The sequence below is a fragment of the Mobula birostris genome, chromosome X (genome assembly GCF_030028105.1).
Source record: "Mobula birostris isolate sMobBir1 chromosome X, sMobBir1.hap1, whole genome shotgun sequence".
Classification (NCBI taxonomy): Eukaryota; Metazoa; Chordata; class Chondrichthyes; order Myliobatiformes; family Myliobatidae; genus Mobula; species Mobula birostris.
In genome coordinates, this window is record NC_092402.1 from 608,422 (window position 1) to 628,598 (window position 20,177).

General features: G+C 38.4%; 1 protein-coding gene across 2 annotated transcripts in view; it reads right to left on the reverse strand.

Annotated features, from left to right (window-relative positions):
* Positions 1-806: 806 nt before the first annotated feature.
* The window catches only part of LOC140191934 (venom factor-like), a 264,302-nt gene continuing 244,931 nt past the window's right edge, over positions 807-20,177 (reverse strand). For both annotated transcript variants that reach the window (XM_072249822.1, XM_072249823.1), the window contains exons 35-41: positions 18,023-18,112; positions 15,022-15,127; positions 14,489-14,578; positions 5,766-5,846; positions 4,465-4,548; positions 3,700-3,835; positions 807-1,325 (exon numbers count right to left, since the gene is read on the reverse strand). In XM_072249822.1, coding sequence (XP_072105923.1) covers positions 1,184-1,325; positions 3,700-3,835; positions 4,465-4,548; positions 5,766-5,846; positions 14,489-14,578; positions 15,022-15,127; positions 18,023-18,112 — 729 coding nt within the window. In that variant the 3' untranslated portion in view covers positions 807-1,183. The remainder of the gene's footprint in view (positions 1,326-3,699; positions 3,836-4,464; positions 4,549-5,765; positions 5,847-14,488; positions 14,579-15,021; positions 15,128-18,022; positions 18,113-20,177) is intronic.

Here is a 20,177-nt window from a genome sequence, read left to right on the forward strand (position 1 = left end):
GCATTACTAAATGACAATAAAAGGGGACTGTGTGTCCTCATAATCATAATAATAATATCTGCTAGTTTTTAAAGCAATCATATTCAACTTGTTCTGCACATGAACTCTACTTTTAGGACCACAACCACTGCTTGTTCTGTTACTGGTCCAATAAACCCCTGTGTATTATTGCACTTTGCCCAGATACAGTATGTCTTTAATAAATATTGTGGATTCTGATTTAAGCGGTTCTTGCTGATTTTGAATATTAGTTCTGTCTGCTTACATTCCACATTGAGAAGTTATTTAAACCATTAATGACCCCTGGGGTTTCAGTACCCCGCATTGTGGATATATATATATATTTATGAATGCAAAGCCTACGTTGGAATTATTTAATTAGAATTAGTTCACAAAAAAAGACATAAATGGGGAATTTAAATTCAAGTAACTGAGTGTGTGTGGAATAAAAACTGATGTGAGTATGGTAATGATTTATTCACTAGATTGTCAATGGGATCTATTTGGTTCATTAATACCCTTCTGGGAAGTTAATTTTACCATTCAGCTACACCCTAAAGGCAAACGTAAATACACATTGTCAGATCTTATTGTCTCTGCATTGACAGATCAGCTTTGCTTAACCTACCTCTCCTGCACAACAGCACTGTGATTCATGTTCATCCCCTTCGAATATCCATCCTATGACAGAGCTCCTGCAGAGTGTTTAAACAGTTCATTTTGCCAACTAGTAGCACTGGCCTCATATGTCTTAGTAATATAGTTGATTCATGCAGAGCTATTTGAAAATACCAAAAGTTGTGTTTGCTGAGATAAGTCCTTTAATATCATATTCTTAACAAATTACCACTTGCTATAAAAGTTTACAAACATAATTCTGCACAATACAACCATAGCAACATTGTAATTATTAGACATTTAAACACTATGTTAAATGCATACTTATCATCCTTACAGAAAAGCCAACCAGTCGTTAGTATTCCACTATGACAGAAGTTGGAATTAACCATCGAAAAGTTACACTTAAACTAAATTGCATTCAATACCATGCTGCTCTTGTTCATTCCTTCAAATTTTTGCAGTGAAAAAGATCAGCTTTGAATTTTATAAATTTGATAATGAAGCTTTCATTGGGAATTGTTGCACACATGTTTTTATCCACCTATTTCAATCTGTAATGTAATTAATATGGACACCCTTGAAGCCGGAGGTTTTCAGAAAATAATTCTAAATCTTCACAGAGATGTCTGTACTTTCGTTCTTGGCATTCTGCATCACTTGGCCACTTTTCCATCCAAGTACTTTCACCAACCAGGTAGATAACTCTGAAATTTTGAAACTTAGTCATTATGAGGAAAAACAAGCACGAGAACTGTTTACGAGCATTTTCTAAATGGATTCAACATTGATAAAATGTCCATGGGTTTTTCAAAATTATTAAAATTAAGAGTGCAGATGCACCCCCTCTGTAGTGAATGCTGAAGTTAGAACCCACTACAAAAGAGAGTCAACAAAGTGGTGTAGTGGAGTCTAGAACTTTCTCTAACAGGGAACGTAACTATACAATTGAGTGGAAGCTTTAAAAAACAGAAGAGTAAATTTTTTGAGAGATTACATTAACAGAGAGATGAAGTCATAGATTTGAAATAGGCATTTGCCATTCAGGACCAAGATAAAAAGAATGTTTCCAGAAGACTGGAAAATGTAAAGTTACTCCAAGAAGGGAGAGAGTGAGAAGAAAAGAAACTATACGCCAGTTAGTCTGACTTTAGTGGTTGGGAAGATGTTGGAGTCAATTATCAAGGATGAGGTCTCTGGGTACTTGTAGGCACATGATAAAACTGGCATGATAAAACATGGCTTCCTCAAGGGAAAATTTTGGCTGACAAATCTGTTGGAATTCTTTGAAGAAACAACAAGCAGGATAGACAAAGGAGAATCTGTTGAAATGGTGTACTTTGATTTTCAGAAGACCTTTGACAAGATTCCACAGATGAGGCTGCTCATAAGTCCATGGTACTACAGGAAAGATTCTAGCATGGATAAAGCAGCAGTTGAGGCAGGAGGCAAAGACTGGGAATAAACAGAGGCTGTTTTGCTTGGCTACTGGTAACTAGTGGAGTTCCACAGGGGTCTGTGTAGGAACCAATTCTTTTTACATAATATTTCAATAATTTGAATGATGGAATTTATGGCTTTGTTGCAAAGTTTTCAGAAGATATGAAGATCGGTGGAGGGGCTGGTAGTTTTGAGGAAGTAGAGAGGCTACAGAAGGATTTAGACAGATTGGGAGAATGGGCAAAAATGGCAGATGGAATACAGTGTCATGAAGTGTATGGTAATGCACTTTGGTAGAAGAAATGAAAGGGTTGACTATTTTCTGAATGGAGAGAAAATACAAAAAAATGAGGCATAAAGGGATGAGTCCTTGTGCAGGATTCTCTAAAGGTTAATTTGCAGTGTGAATCGATGGTAAGGAAGCAAATGCAATGATAGCATTCATTTCAAGAGGACTAAAATATAGAAGCAAAATACAATTTTGAGACTTTATATAGTACTGGTGAGGTCTCACTTGGCGAATAGTGAGCAGTTTTGAGCCCTTAATCTTGGAAAGGATGTGCTGAAACTGGGGATGTTCCAACAGAGGTTCACGAAAAGGATTCCAGGAATGAATGGACTGTCATGTGAATAATGTTTGATAGCTCTGGGCCTGTATTCACTAGAATCCAGAAGAATGAGGGGTGACCTCATTGAAACCTCCAAGTAATCAATGGTCTTGATAGAGTGGATATGGAGAGGATGTTTCCTATGTTGGGAGAGTCTAAGACCAGAGGACACAGTCTCAGAATAGTAGGGCATCCTTTTAGAATGGAGATGAGGAGGAATTTCTTTAGCCAGATAGTGGTGAATCTGTGGAATTCCTTGCCACAAGCAGCTGTAGAGACCAAGTCTTTATATATATTTAAGGCAGAGGTTGATAGATTCTTGATTGGTTAGAGCATGAAGGGATATGGCAGAAGGCGGGAGACTGGGGCTGAGGGGAAAATTGGATCAGCCATGATGAAATTGCAGAGCAGACTCGATGGGCCAAATGGCCTAATTCTGCCCCTATAGGTTATGGTATTATAGTCTAAATATCTTCATCTAATGTTAAAAATCTCTCTGTAAAGTCCATAAGCAAGGGATGCATGGCACTGTTAAAATGCTTTTAGATATCAAGTAACTCCCGGAATGTGCGGTTAATACAGGCAAGTAATGCGGAGATAAAAGTTTATTTGCAATGATTGAGCTGATGTGAAGGATTGAAAACCCTACTCATTGTTTTATTTACTTTGTTATTAGTTAGGAGCCTGGGGACTTCCCAGGGACTGTGAGTAATCAGTTCATTACCAATTACAGCTCGACAAAATCACGTTACGTCAAAATTTGCTCTGACTTGCTTCCTTTGTTTGGAAATTGTGAAGATGTCCCGGGTAGGTAAAACACCTGCATATATGTGCATCCTACATCCTCCTTCCACTTTGTGTGTCAGTTGTATAAATTATCATCCTGGGACTTAATCCTATACTAATCTGTTTGAATTTGCTTTGAGATTACAGTTTCATCTTTAACATTAGTTTCACATGTACCCAAATTTTATTTGTACGAAAAGTTCCAGAATGAATAAAGATCAACTGTGATTCAGAATTTGCACCTTACCTGTCCTCCATCCGCCACTGATCTGAGCTCTGTCCCATTATTAGATAATCTTTGTTCAATTCCACATGAAATTTATCATCACAGTTGACATGTGTGATTAGTTTACGCATTTCTTTTTCAGCGACTGAATCACTCCCTGAAATGATAATTAGCAGCGTTAGATGATCCTATTCACCATTGTTTCATGACATCAATTTTTTTGGCAACGTTCTGAATTGTGGCTGATTTAATCTTGAGGCTCAATATGTTTTGCTAATTATAAAATAAGATTGGAGTAGCAGAGTATTCAATGGGGGTCATTGAAGATAGAAACAAGACAATTTGGCAAATTAATGTGTGGTGCAGGGGGCAGGCATTCAGGTTCTTGGATAATTGGGGTCTTTTCTGGTCGATGGATAACCTGTGCAAAAGGGACCAATATTCTCATGGGCAGGTTTGTTAGAGCTGTTGGGGAGGCTTTCCATAGATGCTGCCTGGCCTACTGAGAATCTTCAGCATTTTGTGTGTGTTGCTCGGATTTCCAGCAGCTGCAGATTTTCTTTTGTTTGTAATTTGTGTGACATGTGGTCAGGGTCTTGGACTATGAGTATTTTGTATGACAATATTTGTTTCTTCTCCCTTGCTATTTTGAATACGTTTTACATCTTGGCCCCAAAGGAATACTATCTCATTTGGTTGTATCCATGTGTGATTGTTAAATTTGATTTCAGTTGATGTGTCTTCCCTGTGTGCTTTTCATCATGCAAAAGTATAAAAATTACTCACCCGCTTTGATAAGAGTCTGAATTTCTATGCTGTAGAAAACATGACTGTCTCTCCGTTCCTTATCAAGGAATTTCACTCTGTAAACTAGAGAGAGAGAAAGAGAGAGAGAGAAATAAAAGCAATGCCCTGGAAATTGAATTATGCCAATTTTAGCGCAAGGGGATATTTGATTGGCTGCAAAATAAGTGTAAATTGGCTAAATCAAACATGAAATAGGATTAGAGTGATTTATATAACCTGGAACATGCTCTACTATTGGATCCTTATGATCCCTGGCAGGACATTGCCCAATTCTGAACATCTCCAGCTGCTCTACAGTGAACTCGGACACTTTTAATTGCTATCATAGAGTGGAAAGCCAAAATAACAACATTTCTGACATTTACTTAAAAAGACAAAGGAGTCCTCATCAGTATGATGCATATTAGGAAGGAGACCAAGACACAAACAAGGTCCGTCATAAAACTATGGCCTTAGCACATACTGTACTGTAGCATTCTGTGAAGTGTGAATCCCCACACAATGGGGTGATATTGAATGGAATTTGATTGTTTCTTAGGATATGTGATTGTGTTTTCCATGCCATTGTTTGCACTCAAAAGAGGGAGATTTTCCAAAACATATATTTCACAAAAAGGTTTGAATGTTTTTAATGATGAGAGTACAGAAATTTTCTAGCATGCCACTAAATTAAGTTCAACGTGGATTCATTCATTCATCTTGTCCTGTGAAGGTTGTCTTTCATAGCAAGATGCAAGGGCATTTTGTATGTCACCTAGACTCTTCTGGCTGATGTGGAGAGGACCCTGTATATACTGTGCAATTTTTGGTGGCTGCTTTAGAAAACTCCCCTTTTCTCTCTATTTCAAAGATCATTAAATTATATACACATAACTGGAAGAGCAAGCCATATACAGAGCACATCGTATGGTAGCTTTTCTCTTCCTCCTACTACTCTCTGAATCAGAATAGTAGATTAGTAGACTAAGGCTTTACTGAAACAGATGAGTTTTACAACAATACAGTAGTTTAACAACTATCATTACTAATATTAATCTTTTAATGACAATTATATTTAATTTCACATCTGCATTGATAGGATTTGAATACACATTTTAGATCAATATTCCAATACTTTGTACAGCCAACCGAATCCTTTAACTTCATCGAAATGCTGGTAGAAATCAAGTGTTAATGAACACAATGATCAAACATAATTAAATATAAAACAATGAAAGATGTGTAAAACTGTGGGACTGTTCAGATCATGTGTAATACAACTTGAATAGGAATATACTTACTGTAATCTGTTCCTGCGGCACATGACACCTCATCACGTTTATCAGGGTCTTCTTTCTCTGTCTTTATGGAAATGCAGCTTCCTACAGACACAGAAGAAAAGGGAATTGAATTTCTGAAATAACTCTATACATCATGTAAAATTCTTAAATACAAGGGTGGAATGCTCTATTTTTAATCCTCCATTGCTCAAAAGGTCTTTGATATTATAACGTACAACTTTCCTTCCCTAGAGATTTTATCAACCATTTAGCTTCACGTGGATATAGTCTATAGTGAGTCAGAATTCTGTCAAGAAAAAAGTAAATATTTCATCATCATCATTCAGGAATTCTGAAATGTTAACTCTGAACTATTAATTCTGTTTTCCTCTCCACAGAAGTTTCCTAACCTATTTAGTTTTCATTTCAGAGTTCAAGCATAAGATTTCCTTCTTATTTTCATGTTGATGTGTCAATTCAGTATAATTGACTCCCTCCTTCTTTAGTACAAATTGAATTGCTAAGTTTATTTGAAATTGTCCAACTGTCAGAATGAAGTCTGACCCCAAGTTATTCATTCTGGCCTCCAGACTTGTTTAATAACAGCAACAGTACACTAGCATAGATTAGAATAGCTCAAATTCAAACACTAATCTTCTCTTTAACTGTGAATTAGTACTGTTTGTTAAATCAAATATTTATAAACTTCTTTCCCTTTTAAAACTTTTTGAAATATTGGATAGATTTGACCTCCTTTACTAGCTTATTTTGTTCAATGTACGATCATTATTACTATACTTCTTATTTCTTCCTTCACTGCGTTATTCCTTAATATTTTTCTCGTAGAGTATTTAGTAGAAGCTTTTGAAACATTTTGTTTTAACTTGGGGATATGATTCAGCAGCAAAGCAAAATGATTGACAAGTAACAGTTCTGTAATGAATGACCGACCAGATATTGCAATTTTAATGGCTCAGTTTGTCTTGGTCTTTGAATCAGATGGAGGGCAATGTCTTTGCCTCTGTCACACCACCGAACCCACAATGAACTGTTTACATATCTCAAGGAGATCTTGTGATTTTCCTGTGAGAATGATGTAATGGTCTTTTGGAGGTCACCTGATGTAATTTTCCCACCAAGGTGAGGTCACGTGATGACATGTTCACCACGGGGGTAAAAGGGAGACCTCTGGTGACACAGTTAGTTTCCCAGTTAGAACGTTAGCCAGAGACTCCGTTTCATTGAGTATTTGCTTTATGACGCAGTTTCAATTTAAAACGGAGTTTTATCTTGTATTGTAAGGTACAATAGTGCTGGGCTGGCAGTTTCTGCCAGATTTGTTGATGCACCTTTTCAGTAGTATTGGAGAGTGAAGACTTTATCGAAGTACAGGACCTGAAGGATTAAGAGAAGTTGGTATCGTTCGGCAGTTTAATAAAGGATTGACCTTATTGAGTCTTCATTGAAGAAGTAGCGACCTGCATCGAGGATACTCCTGCCATGCAGATTTGCTCGCCAGAAGAAAGGTCAGTTGCTTTTAAGCCGTTTATTTCCTTCATCGTGAATCCTTTGGAAAGAATCAGCAGGAAAGTCATGTCTTCTAGGTATTCGTTACTTATAAAAGTTTCTCCTAATTGACTATATAAATCTCTTGGACTTTAAAATTTACCATACGATGAACTGTGTTTGAATTTATCGCTTTAAGAACCTGTTTCGCATTATCGCTTTAAGAACTAGTACTGAGCAGCGGTTTACGGAATGGCTGCATAGCCGTTTACTTCTGGTTAGGGTTTTCATGTTTTTTTTTCTTGTTTATCAGGGTTTAATAAATGTTTGTTTATTTATAAATCCTGACTCGAAATATTCATTGTTGCCGATCACGAGACATTAACTGGGGGGTCTTCGGGATATGTTCCGATTTTGAGTTTAAGTGCTTGTTTAATTATCAAACCTGATTTGGAAAAGGGAATATACCTGATTCTTTTGTTTGATTGGGGTGTGAGTGGTAATCGGCAGCAATGGATGTTGACAAGTTTATGAAAACGCCAAACCCGGAGGTTTTAGTGAATGCGAGAGAACCTGAGGTGTTGGAGATTGCTGAAAGGTTGAACCTTAAAGGTATTACGACCATTACAACTAAGCCCATAATTCAGAGAAAACTCCCTGAGCATTATGTCAGTTTGGGGGAGTTTGATGAGGAGGTGTTAGGGAGGTTTGCAATGAATACACTGGAAATGCAGTTGCATCTTGAACAGATAAAGATTGAGAAATTTAGAGCAGAAATGGCTGAAAAAGAAGCTGAAAACCGGAGGAAATTTGAGCTAGAGATGGAGAAATGAAGGATGGAAAATCGATCTTCTCGTTCTAGGAAACAGTTTGTAGCAAGTCGTGAGTTTAGAGTGGCCTAAAGAGAAATGATCAGTGATGTTACAAAGTGTAATTAGAGGAAAGGCACAACAAGTTTATACTGCTTTAAATGATGAGCCAGTACTTGATTATGATACTGTGAAGCAGTCTATATTAATGGCGTATGAGCTAGTTCCAGAAGAGTACAGAGAAAGATTCAGAAACTTGAAGAAACTAGTGGAAAAAACATATATGGAGTTTGCCTACGAGAAATGTGTGTATTTTGAGAGATGGATTTCCTCTAAAAATGTGAATGGGGAGTATAATAAATTAAAAGAGTTGATTTTGCAGGAGGAATTTAAAAGAAGCATTCCTGTTGAAGTGAGGACATATTTAAATGAAGGGGACACTGCTACATTGCAGGAGATTGCTAAATTGGCTGATGAGTATACTTTAATTAGTAAGAGTAAATTCCCTCCAGGTAAAACCTTTAAAAGGAAAAATAGCACAGAGAGTCAAAGTAAACCAGAAATTAAATCTTAAATAATTGAGAAAGGTAAGGATGAAGGGAGACATGTGAAAGGAAGACACTTTGGTATTATTTGTAATTATTGTAAGAAACCTGGTCACGTAATCACTAACTGTTTTCGATTGAAGAAGAATGAGAAGGAAGCAGTCCTGGATGCTTGTGTGCAGCATATTGAAAACCCTGTAAAGTCACAGGGTTCAGAAAATACAAATGAGGTTTTGTTAGAGTCTGACCAAGTTAAGAAGGGATATGAACATTTTATAACTGAAGGACTTGTATCCTTGAAAGAGGGATCCACTCCTGTACCAATAAAAATACTTAGGGATACTGGAGCTTCTCAATCACTAATATTAGACAGTGTCCTAAAGTATAGTGATGTGTCTGACATTGGTGAGGTAAATTATATAAGATGAGTTGGGACTGCCCTTATGCCAGTACATTTACATAGAGTTAATTTAAGGTCAGGGTTAGTTACAGGGCCTGTTAAAGTAGGGCTACTACCCAGTTTACCTGTGAATGATGTTGCTATGTTGTTAGGGAATGACTTAGCTAATGGATAAGTTTCTACTGATGTATATTTGACAATAAAGCCTATTTCTGAGGAACCACAGAGGGATTCTAACAGGGATACTTCCTGTGTTGTAACCCGAGCTAAGGCTAAGGAGACTGATGTACAGGATCAGGTTGTTACCCATGACAGTTCAACTCTGGATGCAAATTTTGAGGATGTGTCAGAAACTTTCTTACCTTCATTATATGATCAAGGTTCTTATGATAAGTCTGACAATGAAGATTTGTCTTTATCTCGGAAGGAGATGATAGCAGAGCAGGGTAGAGATCCTGAGATAGTTAAATTAAAGGAACAAGCTCTTCCAGATAGTGAAATTAAGAAAGTGCAGTAGGATATTATTTTGAAAAAGGAGTACTAATGAAGAAGTGGAGATCACCTAAAATTTCTGCAAGTGAAGACTGGGAAGTTAGTTGCCATGTAGTAGTTCCTAAAGTTTATAGAAATGAGATTTTAACTATGGCTCATAGTATTCCTTTGGGTGGCCATTTAGGGGTAAAGAAAACTATAAACAAGGTTTCTAAACATTTTACTGGCCTAGTTTAAGAAAAGATGTAGCGACATTTTATAGAATGTGTCATACGTGTCAAATTGTGGGCAAACCTAATCAGGTTACTCCAGTGGCCCCACTGCAACCAATTCCAGCATTTGGTGAGCAGTTCTCAAAAATCATTGTAGACTGTGTAGGTCCTTTGCCAAAAGCTAAAACTGGACATCAATATTTGTTAACTATTATGTGCACAGTGTCTCGGTTTCCAGAGGTAATACCTCTTAGGAATATAACAGCCAAAACTGTGACAAAGGCTCTTATAAAATTCTTTACTTATTTTGGGTTGCCTAAGGAAATACAATCGGATCAAGGCAGTAATTTTATGTCGGGGTTGTTTCAGCAGATCGTTTATAAACTGGGAGCAAAACAGATTGCCTCATCCGCATGTCATCCAGAATCACAAGGAGCCTTGGAGAGATTTCATTCTACCCTTAAAAATATGATTAGGACGTATTGTGTGGAAAATGAAAAGGATTTGGATGAAGGCGTAAATTTACTACTTTTTGCAGTATGAGAGACAGTGCAGGAATCATCAGGTTTTAGTCCTTATGAACTTGTGTTTGGGCATAGAGTTCCAGGACCTTTGGCCTTATTGAAAGAACAGTGGATTAATAAAGAGGTACGCACTAATTTGCTGGATTATGTTTTAAAATTTAAAGAAAGATTACATAAAGCTTGTAGCTTGGCCAAAGAAAATTTTAAATCAGCTCAAGAAAAGATGAAGACTTGGTATGAAAAGAAGCTAGAATGAGGTCACTTAAGCCTGGAGTTAAAGTGTTGGTTCTTTTCCCGGTGCAAACAAACCCATTTCAAGCTAAAGTTCATGATCCTTATGAGATTAAATCTTATGTAAATGTTGTGGATTACGTGATAAAAAAACCAGATCGAAGTAAGCCAACACAGCTCTGTCATATAAATATGATAAAACTGTATTATGAAAAACAAAATGCTACTATTACTGTTGTGATCAATAATAATGAATTTGATCCCACTGAAAACTTAATGGATGATCCATCTGAAACTCATTTTAAACCCAACATTATTTCAGCTAGATTACCAAACTCAAAAATTCTGGAAAATATTGATGAAAAATTAGTTCATTTACAGCCAGAGCAGAGAGAGCAGATGAAACAGCTAATTTTAAATGCAGAGATTTATTTCCAGACGTCCCTAGCAGAACCACTGTAGCTACGCATGATGTAGATGTGGGAGATTCTAAGCCTATAAAACAACATCCATATCGCATGAATAGGGAAAATATGAACTTGCTGAACAAGAAATTAAGTATATGTTAGATAATAATATTATTAGACCTTCAAATTCGAATTGGAGTTCCCCGTGTGTTATGGTGTCTAAGCCAGACAATAGTATTAGGTTTTGTACAGATTACAGGAAGGTGAATGCTGTGACAAAGACTGATGCATATCCAATCCCTAGGGTAGATTATTGTGTGGATAAAGATGGACAAACCAAGTTCCTTACAAAGATTGATCTGTTAAAAGGTTATTGGTGTGTTCCATTGACGGATAGAGGTGGAGAGATTTCTGCATTTGTAACACCATCCGGGTTATATGAATATAATGTTCTTCCATTTGGGATGAAGAGTGCACCAGGTACTTTTCAAAGGATGATTAATAAGGTGATTCATGGATAAAAAGATACAGATGCCTATATTGATGATTTAGTTACCGGAATAATACTTGGAAAGCACATATTACTGCGGTGGAGAAACTATTTGAAAGACTTACAAAAGCTAACTTAACTATTAACTTAGTTAAAAGTGAATTTAGCCATACCACAGTGACCTACCTTGGTTATGTTGTGGGTCAGGGAAAATTAGCACCTGTTCAGGCAAAAGTTCAGGCAATTTTAGAAATACCCACTCCAACTGGTAGAAAAACTCTCAGAAGATTCTTGGGTATGGTAGGATATTACAGAAATTTTTGTAAGGATTTTGCGAACATTGCTCTTCCATTAGCTAACCTCTTGAAGAAAAATGAAAAGTTTGTTTGGACAGAGCTTTGTCAAGAGGCCTTTGATAAATTGAAAACTATTGTATGTAGTCAACCTGTGCTCAAATCTCTTGACTTTGAAAAACCATTTTCATTAGCTGTAGATGCTAGTGATGAAGCTGCAGGAGCAGTGTTACTTCAAAGAGATGGGGGTGATGAAGTTGATCGTCCGGTAGATTACTTTTCTAAGAAATCTAATGCCCATCAAAGAAATTATTCAACAATAGAAAAGAAATTATTATCTCTTGTTTTGGCTTTACAGCATTTTGAAGTGTATGGTTAATACTACTCAGAAACCACTCATAGTTTACACTGATCATAATCCGTTAGTGTTTTTGAGTAAGATGAAAAACAAAAATAGAAGATTACTGAATTGGAGTTTAATATTAAAGGAGTACAATATTTTGATCACTCATATTAAAGGTAAAGATGATGTGATTGCTAATTGTCAATGTAGATGTTAAATGTACAATGAAATTTTTTTATGGAGTGGTATTTTAACATTTTAAACACTCCTACTGTATATTAGTTTGTAAAGTGCTGAAAGATAATACTGTGTATATTGTGTATGTTGTAAGTTTTATGCCTTAGTATTTTTTTTTTGTAAATTGTTAATTGTTAAAATTTTGTTCCTTAAGAGACCAATTTTTTTGTTTTGGAGGGAGGTGTTACATACCTCAAGGAGATCTTGTGACTTTCTTGTGAGAATGACGTAATGGTCTTTTGGAGGTCACCTGATGTAATTTTCCCGCCGATGTGAGGTCACGTGATGACATTTTCACCACGGGGGTAAAAGGGAGACCCCCTGGTGACGCAGTTAGTTTTCCAGTTAGAACATTAGCCAGAGACTCCATTCCGTTGCGTATTTGCTTTATGACACAGTTTCGATTTAAAATGGAGTTTTACGTTCTATTGTAAGGTACAATAGTGCTGCACTGGCAGTTTACCCATTTCTGCCAGATTTGTTGATGCACCTTTTCAGTAGTATTGGAGAGTGAAGGCTTTATCGAAGTACAGGACCTGAAGGATTAAGAGAAGTTGGTATCGTTCGGCAGTTTAATAAAGGATCGACCTTATTGAGTCTTCGTTGAAGAAGTAACGACCTGCATCGAAGATAACTCCTGCCAAAAGGGCATGGTAGTTCATGCAGGATTTGCTCGCCAGAAGAAAGGTCAGTTGCTTTTAAGCCTTTTATTTCCTTCGTCGTGAATGCTTTGGACAGAACCAGCAGGAAAGTCATGTCTTCAAAGAATTCGTTACTTCATAAAAGTCTCTCCTAATTGACTATATAAATCTCTTGGACTTTAAAATTTACCAGTCGAAGAACTGTGTTTGAATTTATCGCTTTAAGAACTGGTTTCACATTATCACTTTAAGAACTAGTACTGAGTAGCGGTTTACTGAATGGCCACATAGCCGTTTACTTCTGGTTAAGGGTTTTTGTTTTTTTTCCTTGTTTATCAGGGTTTAATAAATGTCTGTTTGTTTATAAATCCTGACTCGAGATATTCATTGTTGCCGATCACATGACAGAACATTGACTTGTCGAGCCTTAAACCTTCTAGAGGTAAATTATTCTTCACAGAAGGAACAATCAGCGATGAGTCTGGATGTTATCATTAAATTCACAGTCACACAAAATTATTTAGAATTGAGGTCTGAATATTAGGTCAATAACACAGCTAGAGAGTTATGTATATACAATATATTGACAGTACTCAATGCAATTCATCCCATGATGTTGGTTACCCAACCATAAATAATTTTGATGGTTTGATTTTTACTAAACATACATGAATTTTTCAAATTTCATGAGGTTTTTTTTAAGATTTCACTGATCTACTCACTCATATAACTCATATAACTGACACTAATATGCAAGCATGGATATTGGTATCCAGCTATCATGGCGATGAAGAGTAAAACATTTTGGACAAGCTGATCAAAAGCTGGTGAAGATGTCCCCGTTGATATGAAAGGAAGGGAAAAGCAGGTTGATGATTTGATAATTTTTATTTATTTGAATTTAAGTCATTTGGATTTTTGGGTTTCTCAATAATTTGGATTTTTAAAATTGTTTCCTAGTTTTTGATTTTTTTTTTAGAAATGTTCAATTTTTGATAGCTCTGGCAAATGCAGGATGTGGATGAACCAAATGATTTACATAATAATCAGAATCAGGTTTATTATCACCAGCATGTGACGTGAAATTTGTTAACTCAGCAGCAGCAGTTCAATGCAATACATAATCTAGCGGAGAGTGAAAATAATAACAGTAATAAATAAAATAAAACATAATAATAAATAAAGTAGTAAATCAATTACTTGTAATTTTATTTACATCTGACACTTTTTCTGCCACAGAAATTTACTGAAAAAAGATGGAGCTGCCTTTCACCTAGCACTCGCTACAACAATTGTACAAAGTAATTCTTTGAAAACGCAAACAACAGGAATTCTGCAGATGCTGGAAATTCAAGCAACACACATCAAAGTTGCTGGTGAACGCATCAGGCCAGGCAGCATCTCTAGAAAGAGGTACAGTCAACGTTTCAGGCCGAGACCCTTACTAGAGATGCTGCCTGGCCTGCTGCGTTCACCAGCAACTTTGATGTGTGTCGGTTGAAGTAATTCTTTGTTTTCTTTTGAGTGCACCTAGTTTATTGGATCAGAATTTGTGATTAGCATTGAGATGAAGGAATAGGATGGTGCGGTCAGTATGGAAAAAATGTACCTTACCTTCGGCACATTTGCACACATCACCTTGACAGATTTTACTAAGCATCTTGCTGTTTCCAGGGACATTGTAGAATCTAGTGCAACTCTTTGCTATAGACAGAGGAAAAATAGTGTGAATATAACAAAATTTAAGCAGTTAATTAGAACATTAATACCTGACTTCTTAAAATGCCTTCTGTCTGGCAGTAGCTCAAACTGCTATGTATAAAAGTACAGTTTTCATTATCAAAATAAAACAAATTGAAATGAACTAATATTAGGAACAAATCAATGGAAATCCTTTACTGTTACTTTCTACTGAGCATTTACCAACAGTTTTCAATGGTCAAATTAATAAATGTGTAATGTGTTGTTTTGGAATTTTAACACTAATCTGTAATTCATTTGATTAATCTGTTTTAAGGCAATGTGGCATTCTTTTATTCTAAATAGAAGGTATTTATATACTTACAATAATCATTCACAAATTTCATTACACAATTTCATTACAAAAACTTAAACTCAATTAATAAGGCAGCCATCTAAATGCTCACTTGTATCATAGTATTCATAGATCTTGACAGAGGCAGGTTGAATGAATCCAACTTTGTAGAATTGGTGTACTTTAAATGCAACACAAGTGTCTTCAAGGTTTGATACCTGTTTTGGATAAAAAGCCACAGTGTGTATATCAGAGTACAATCGCTCAGTTCCAAACGCATCTTCCCCTTTTCTTTCCAGTCCTGAAGAAGGGTCTAGGCCCAAAACATCAACTGTTAATTTGTTTCCAGGGATGATGCCTAACCTGAACTTATCACTGTTGCTATTGCTGTAAATTCCAGAATTCCTACGTATACTGTGGGAATCCCTTCAGCAGAAGGATATCAGGGTTCCAGAAGGATGTCATTGCCATCATTTCAAGCATAGTTACTGACAGGCAACGAAGGAATACCCACAACACATAAAATAAAACAGTATATGTGAATTTAATGAAATTGGGATAGTATTATTGGTAGCATTGCTCTCCAATAATGGTTGCTTAGTAAATTGGTTACTTCAGAAACATTTAAGACAAATTAAACCTGCAGTATAATGATATACGAAACATTGAGTAACTCAAGCTGACTAAATTTTAAATATGAAATTATTAATAAGAAAGACTTATCATCACTTTAGAAAGTTAAAATTCATGAGCACAACATTATCTAATATACTTTACCTCTTCTGGACTGAGTATGAACTTACTGAAAGTCAAAGAGATTTTTACTTTCTCTTGCTTGTATTGCATGTGATTTTCAATAAACCCGATCTAGTGTTTTCAAGTGATCACATTGTCTAAATTATCCTCTTCTTGAACCAACTTCTGGCATTACTCAAAAGTAATTATGCAGGAACAGTTAAGGGAGGTTTTAATTAATATCAGATTTTGAGCTATTGAAAAGACATAGTTTCTTACAGTGATTCTGCTGTTCCCATTTGTACCTCCTCCAGACACATCATCTGTTTATTAATATTAATTTCCTTAAATCTCTCTGTTATTTGGCCTCCCCTGTTCTCCATCCCTTCCCCTATTTCCCCTTAAACTTGTTTACACTGTAATTTTACCTACTTCCAAGGAAAGGGCTTTGAGCTGAAAGGCCATCTCTTATTCTCTCTGCAACTTCTGTCCAGCCTATTGTGTTTCACCAGAAGTTCCCACATTTCATATTTGCAGCACTTTGCTTTTGTCTTGTGGGTTCTTCTCCGACTTCAAAGACAGAGTCTCAGGATCAAAAATGACTGGCTTCTACTCTGGTTATGGACTCGAAGGTGATTTACACAGCCAAAGCATGACACATAGAAACCTTACAGACTTTTCCTGCTGTACCATTGAGAGCATGCTCACCAACTGCAGCTCAGTGTGGCATGGCAATTGTCCCGTATCAGACCGCAAAGCACTCCAGCGTGTGGTGAAAACTGCCCAGCGGATTATAGGAACCCATTGAGAATATCTACCATAAACGTTGCCTGGGCAGGGTAAAAAGCATTATCAAGGATGCATCTCAGCCTAACCATGGACCTTTTACTCTCTTCCATCCGGTAGGAGTTACAGGAGCCTCCGCTCCCACACCGAAAGGCACAAGAAGAGTTTCTTCCCTGAGGCTGTGACCCTGCTGAACCTCACATCACAGCACTAAGCACTATTGCATCCATATTATACTGTCTCAGTACTTTTATATTTGTGTGCTGTAGCACTTACTTTTTATTCGCAGTTATTTTGTAAATAACACTATTCTTTGCATTTCTGGTCAGGTGCTAACTGCATTTCATTGGCTTTTTATCTGTACTCGGCACAATGACAATAAAGTTGAATCTAATCTAATCTAATCTAATCAATGCAGGCGCATGGTGCATCCTGTAATGTAGTGTATTTCTTCACAATTCACACAGATTTGTTATACTCTCCCATATGTTCCTTTTCTGCTTTAAGTGGCCGTGGTCCAGTAATTCCCAAGAGAAATTGCCAAGAAACATTGCCTATTCACCATGGAAGCTTTGAGAAAATAACTGTTTTTTTGTATTCCTCTGTCCACCTAGCAATGTCCTTCTATGACACAAATTGGAATAGAGTAACTGGTTCATGTTTTTTAAAGTGTTAGGCATGTCAATGATGTGGCCTACCAACTGGAATAGAAGGACTGATGTCCATGTGACAACATGGCTTGTTTATGTATACAGTAAATCTGAAAGAGTATTACAGGAAACAACAGTAGTATCTTTCCAGTTTCTTGCGGTGTCTGCTATAGAATCCAGTATAGGATGGTGGAGATCGCACTTATAGCATGGCATTTGTACTCTTTATCTTAGAACATTTTCATCCAATCATCCATCCACTTCAATGGATAGGTTAAACTCCAAGGGTTGGAGTTCAGCTAATGTACATTATTTTGAATCAAGTAATTTAAATTTTACCAACTTTTTTTAAGTTACTTTGGACTTTCAGTGTTGCTTTAATCTATTTGATATTTTTTATACCATATGATTGATTTTTGTATTTTCCTAAGCATTTAAATATAAAAGAGAAACATACCAGCTTCTTGTTTTGCAACAATTTTAGTCTTGAAGGAATGGTCATTGTGGAGACTTAACACATTTCTGGGGTTAAGCTTGTCATTTATTGTGAGAAGGCATTGGATTTTGTTTGGTTTCAGTGGGTAACATTTCATCTATCACCAAGTCAGAAACTGCGGGTTCACACCCTAGGCGAAAAACTCGAATACTAAACCTTCTGTGCAGCTCTGAGGGAGTGCTGTTCTGTTGGAAGTGTTCCTTGTCAGACAAGTTATTAAATTTGGCTACAAATGTCCCCTTGGAACAACTTTTGCAGAAGAGCTCGAAGCTTTCTCTTAACTTTGAACAAAGTTTTCTCCTCAACACAGCACCACGTAAATCCAACATCTGATCATTATCTCCGGTGCACATGATAAAACTTGTTAAATACAAAATGGGGGTCAACAGACTATTACATTTTTTGGGATATCTTTCTATAATTGCAAAATATAAGGATCTTCTTACCGAATCTAAATAAATGATCAGTGATCCTCTGGTGGATAATGCTTTGTCAATTTCATATCTTGATATATAATCCTCAATTCCATTTTTAAGCTAGAAACAGAGTAGAATAATTTTAATGATGCATGCTTTGTAAAGACAATCAGTAAATAAATGCAAATTAAGCAAGTCAAACATCTTGACCCCATTTGGCGGCAGGCTTATACAAGCAGATTTCAGGGTAAAGCTGAACACGTGGTCTGAAGGAGGGGAACACCATCTCATGGTCCGATCCGTAAAGTCCGCATTCCAGTTCACGGTCTGGTCGATCGACCCTTGCTCCAGGTTTTCCTGTCCACCCTGTTTCTGTTCCTGTTGAGCACTAATTGAGGCAGCTGATTCTCGTTGGGGCTGGCTGTATAAATACTTCCAGAGACCAGGGCGTGGCTGCTGGATTGCTCTTGTCCTTACTCCTTGGATCCCTTCCCCTGCCTTCCGTTTCCTCGCCTGAAGCCCTGCCTTGTCTTGTCAGTAATTCTCGCCTTGCCTGAAGTTCTTCTCTCACCTTGCTTTGCCTGAAGCCTTGCCTTGTCTTGCTGGTAACTCTTACTTTGTCTCACCTGTAGTCTTGTCCTGGAGCCACCTTGTACCTAGCTCCCTTCCTGTCCCTTGCCTCCGCTGGGTAAGCCAGGCCATCTTGCCGTTACCTACGGTTGGTTCTGTCCCTTCCTGTCCCTTGCCTCCGCTGGGTAAGCCAGGCCATCTTGCCGTTACCTACGGTTGGTTCTGTCCCTTCCTGTCCCTTGCCTCCGTTGGGTAGAGCACCGCGCCCTGCCCAGGTGATCCGACCCTGCCCAGGTGAACCGTGCCCTGCCCAGGTGAACCGCGCCCTGCCCAGGAGTACTGTGCCCTGCCCAGAAGGAACTTCAAGACCCCAAGCCTCGCCTCAAGTCTCTAGTCTCAAGCCTCTGGTCTCCAGCCTCGCCTCAAGTCTCTGGTCTCCAGCCTCGCCTCAAGTCCCTAGATTCCAGCCTCGTCTTGTCTGCAGCCAAGTCACGTCCTTGCCTAGTTCTGGGGTCTGAGCCAGAGGCAAGACCCAGGTTCTGGGTCCTTGTCCAGTCTCTGGCTCAGAGTCCAAACCCGGGCTCCTAGCTCTCTTGTCCAGTCCTGTTCCGTGTTCCTGGTTTTCGTGTCCATGCCCTAACCCTCATCCTGTATCCTAGTCCTGTCCCTAGTACTTCAGTGTCTGTTTCTTGCACTTGGGTCCATTCCCAGCCACCAACTTATGACAGAACGATCCAGCCAACCATGCACCCAGCGACACAGACACTGGGAGACACTGTCATGTTCCTCTTGCCACCTGGGATTCCCTTCTGTTAAATACCCTCCCACCGGCCCGGGTCGTCCATAGTCTGGATAGCCTGTTTGGTCGCCAGGAGGCTTCCATAGAGGCGGGGGGTGGGGGGGGGGGGGTCTGTCATAGTCGGGTCCGTGAAGTCCGCATTCCATTCATGGTCCAGTCCATCGACCCATTGCTCCAGGTTTTCCTGTCTACCCTGTTTCTGTTTCTGTTGAGCACTAATTGAGGCAGCTGATTCTCGTTGGGGCTGGCTGTATAAATACCTCCAAAGACCAGGGCATGACCGCTGGATTGTTCTTGTCCTTACTCTGCCTTCTGTTTCCTCACGTGAAGCCCTGCCTTGTCTTGTCAGTAACTCTCACCTCACCTGAAGTTCTTCTCTCACCTTGCATTGCGGGAATCCTTGCCTTGTCTTGCTGGTAACTCTCGCTTGCAGTCTTGTCCTGGAGCCACCCTGTACCCAGCTCCCTTCCTGTCCCTTGCCTCCGCCGGGTAAGTCAGGCCATCTTGCCATTACCCTGCGGTTGGTTCTGTCCCTTCCTGTCCCTTGCCTCCGTCGGGTAAGCCAGGCCGTCTTGCCATTACCTATGGTTGGTTCTGTCCCTTCCTGTCCCTTGCCTCCGCCGGGTAAGCCAGGCCGTCTTGCCGTTACCTATGGTTGGTTCTGTCCTTCCAGTCCCTTGCCTCCGTCAGGTAAGCCAGGCCATATTGCCGTTACCTACAGTTTGTTCTGTCCCTTGCCTCCGTTGGGTAGAGTACCACGCCCTGCCCAGGTGATCCGTGCCCTGCCCCGGTGATCCGCGCCCTGCCCAGGAGGAG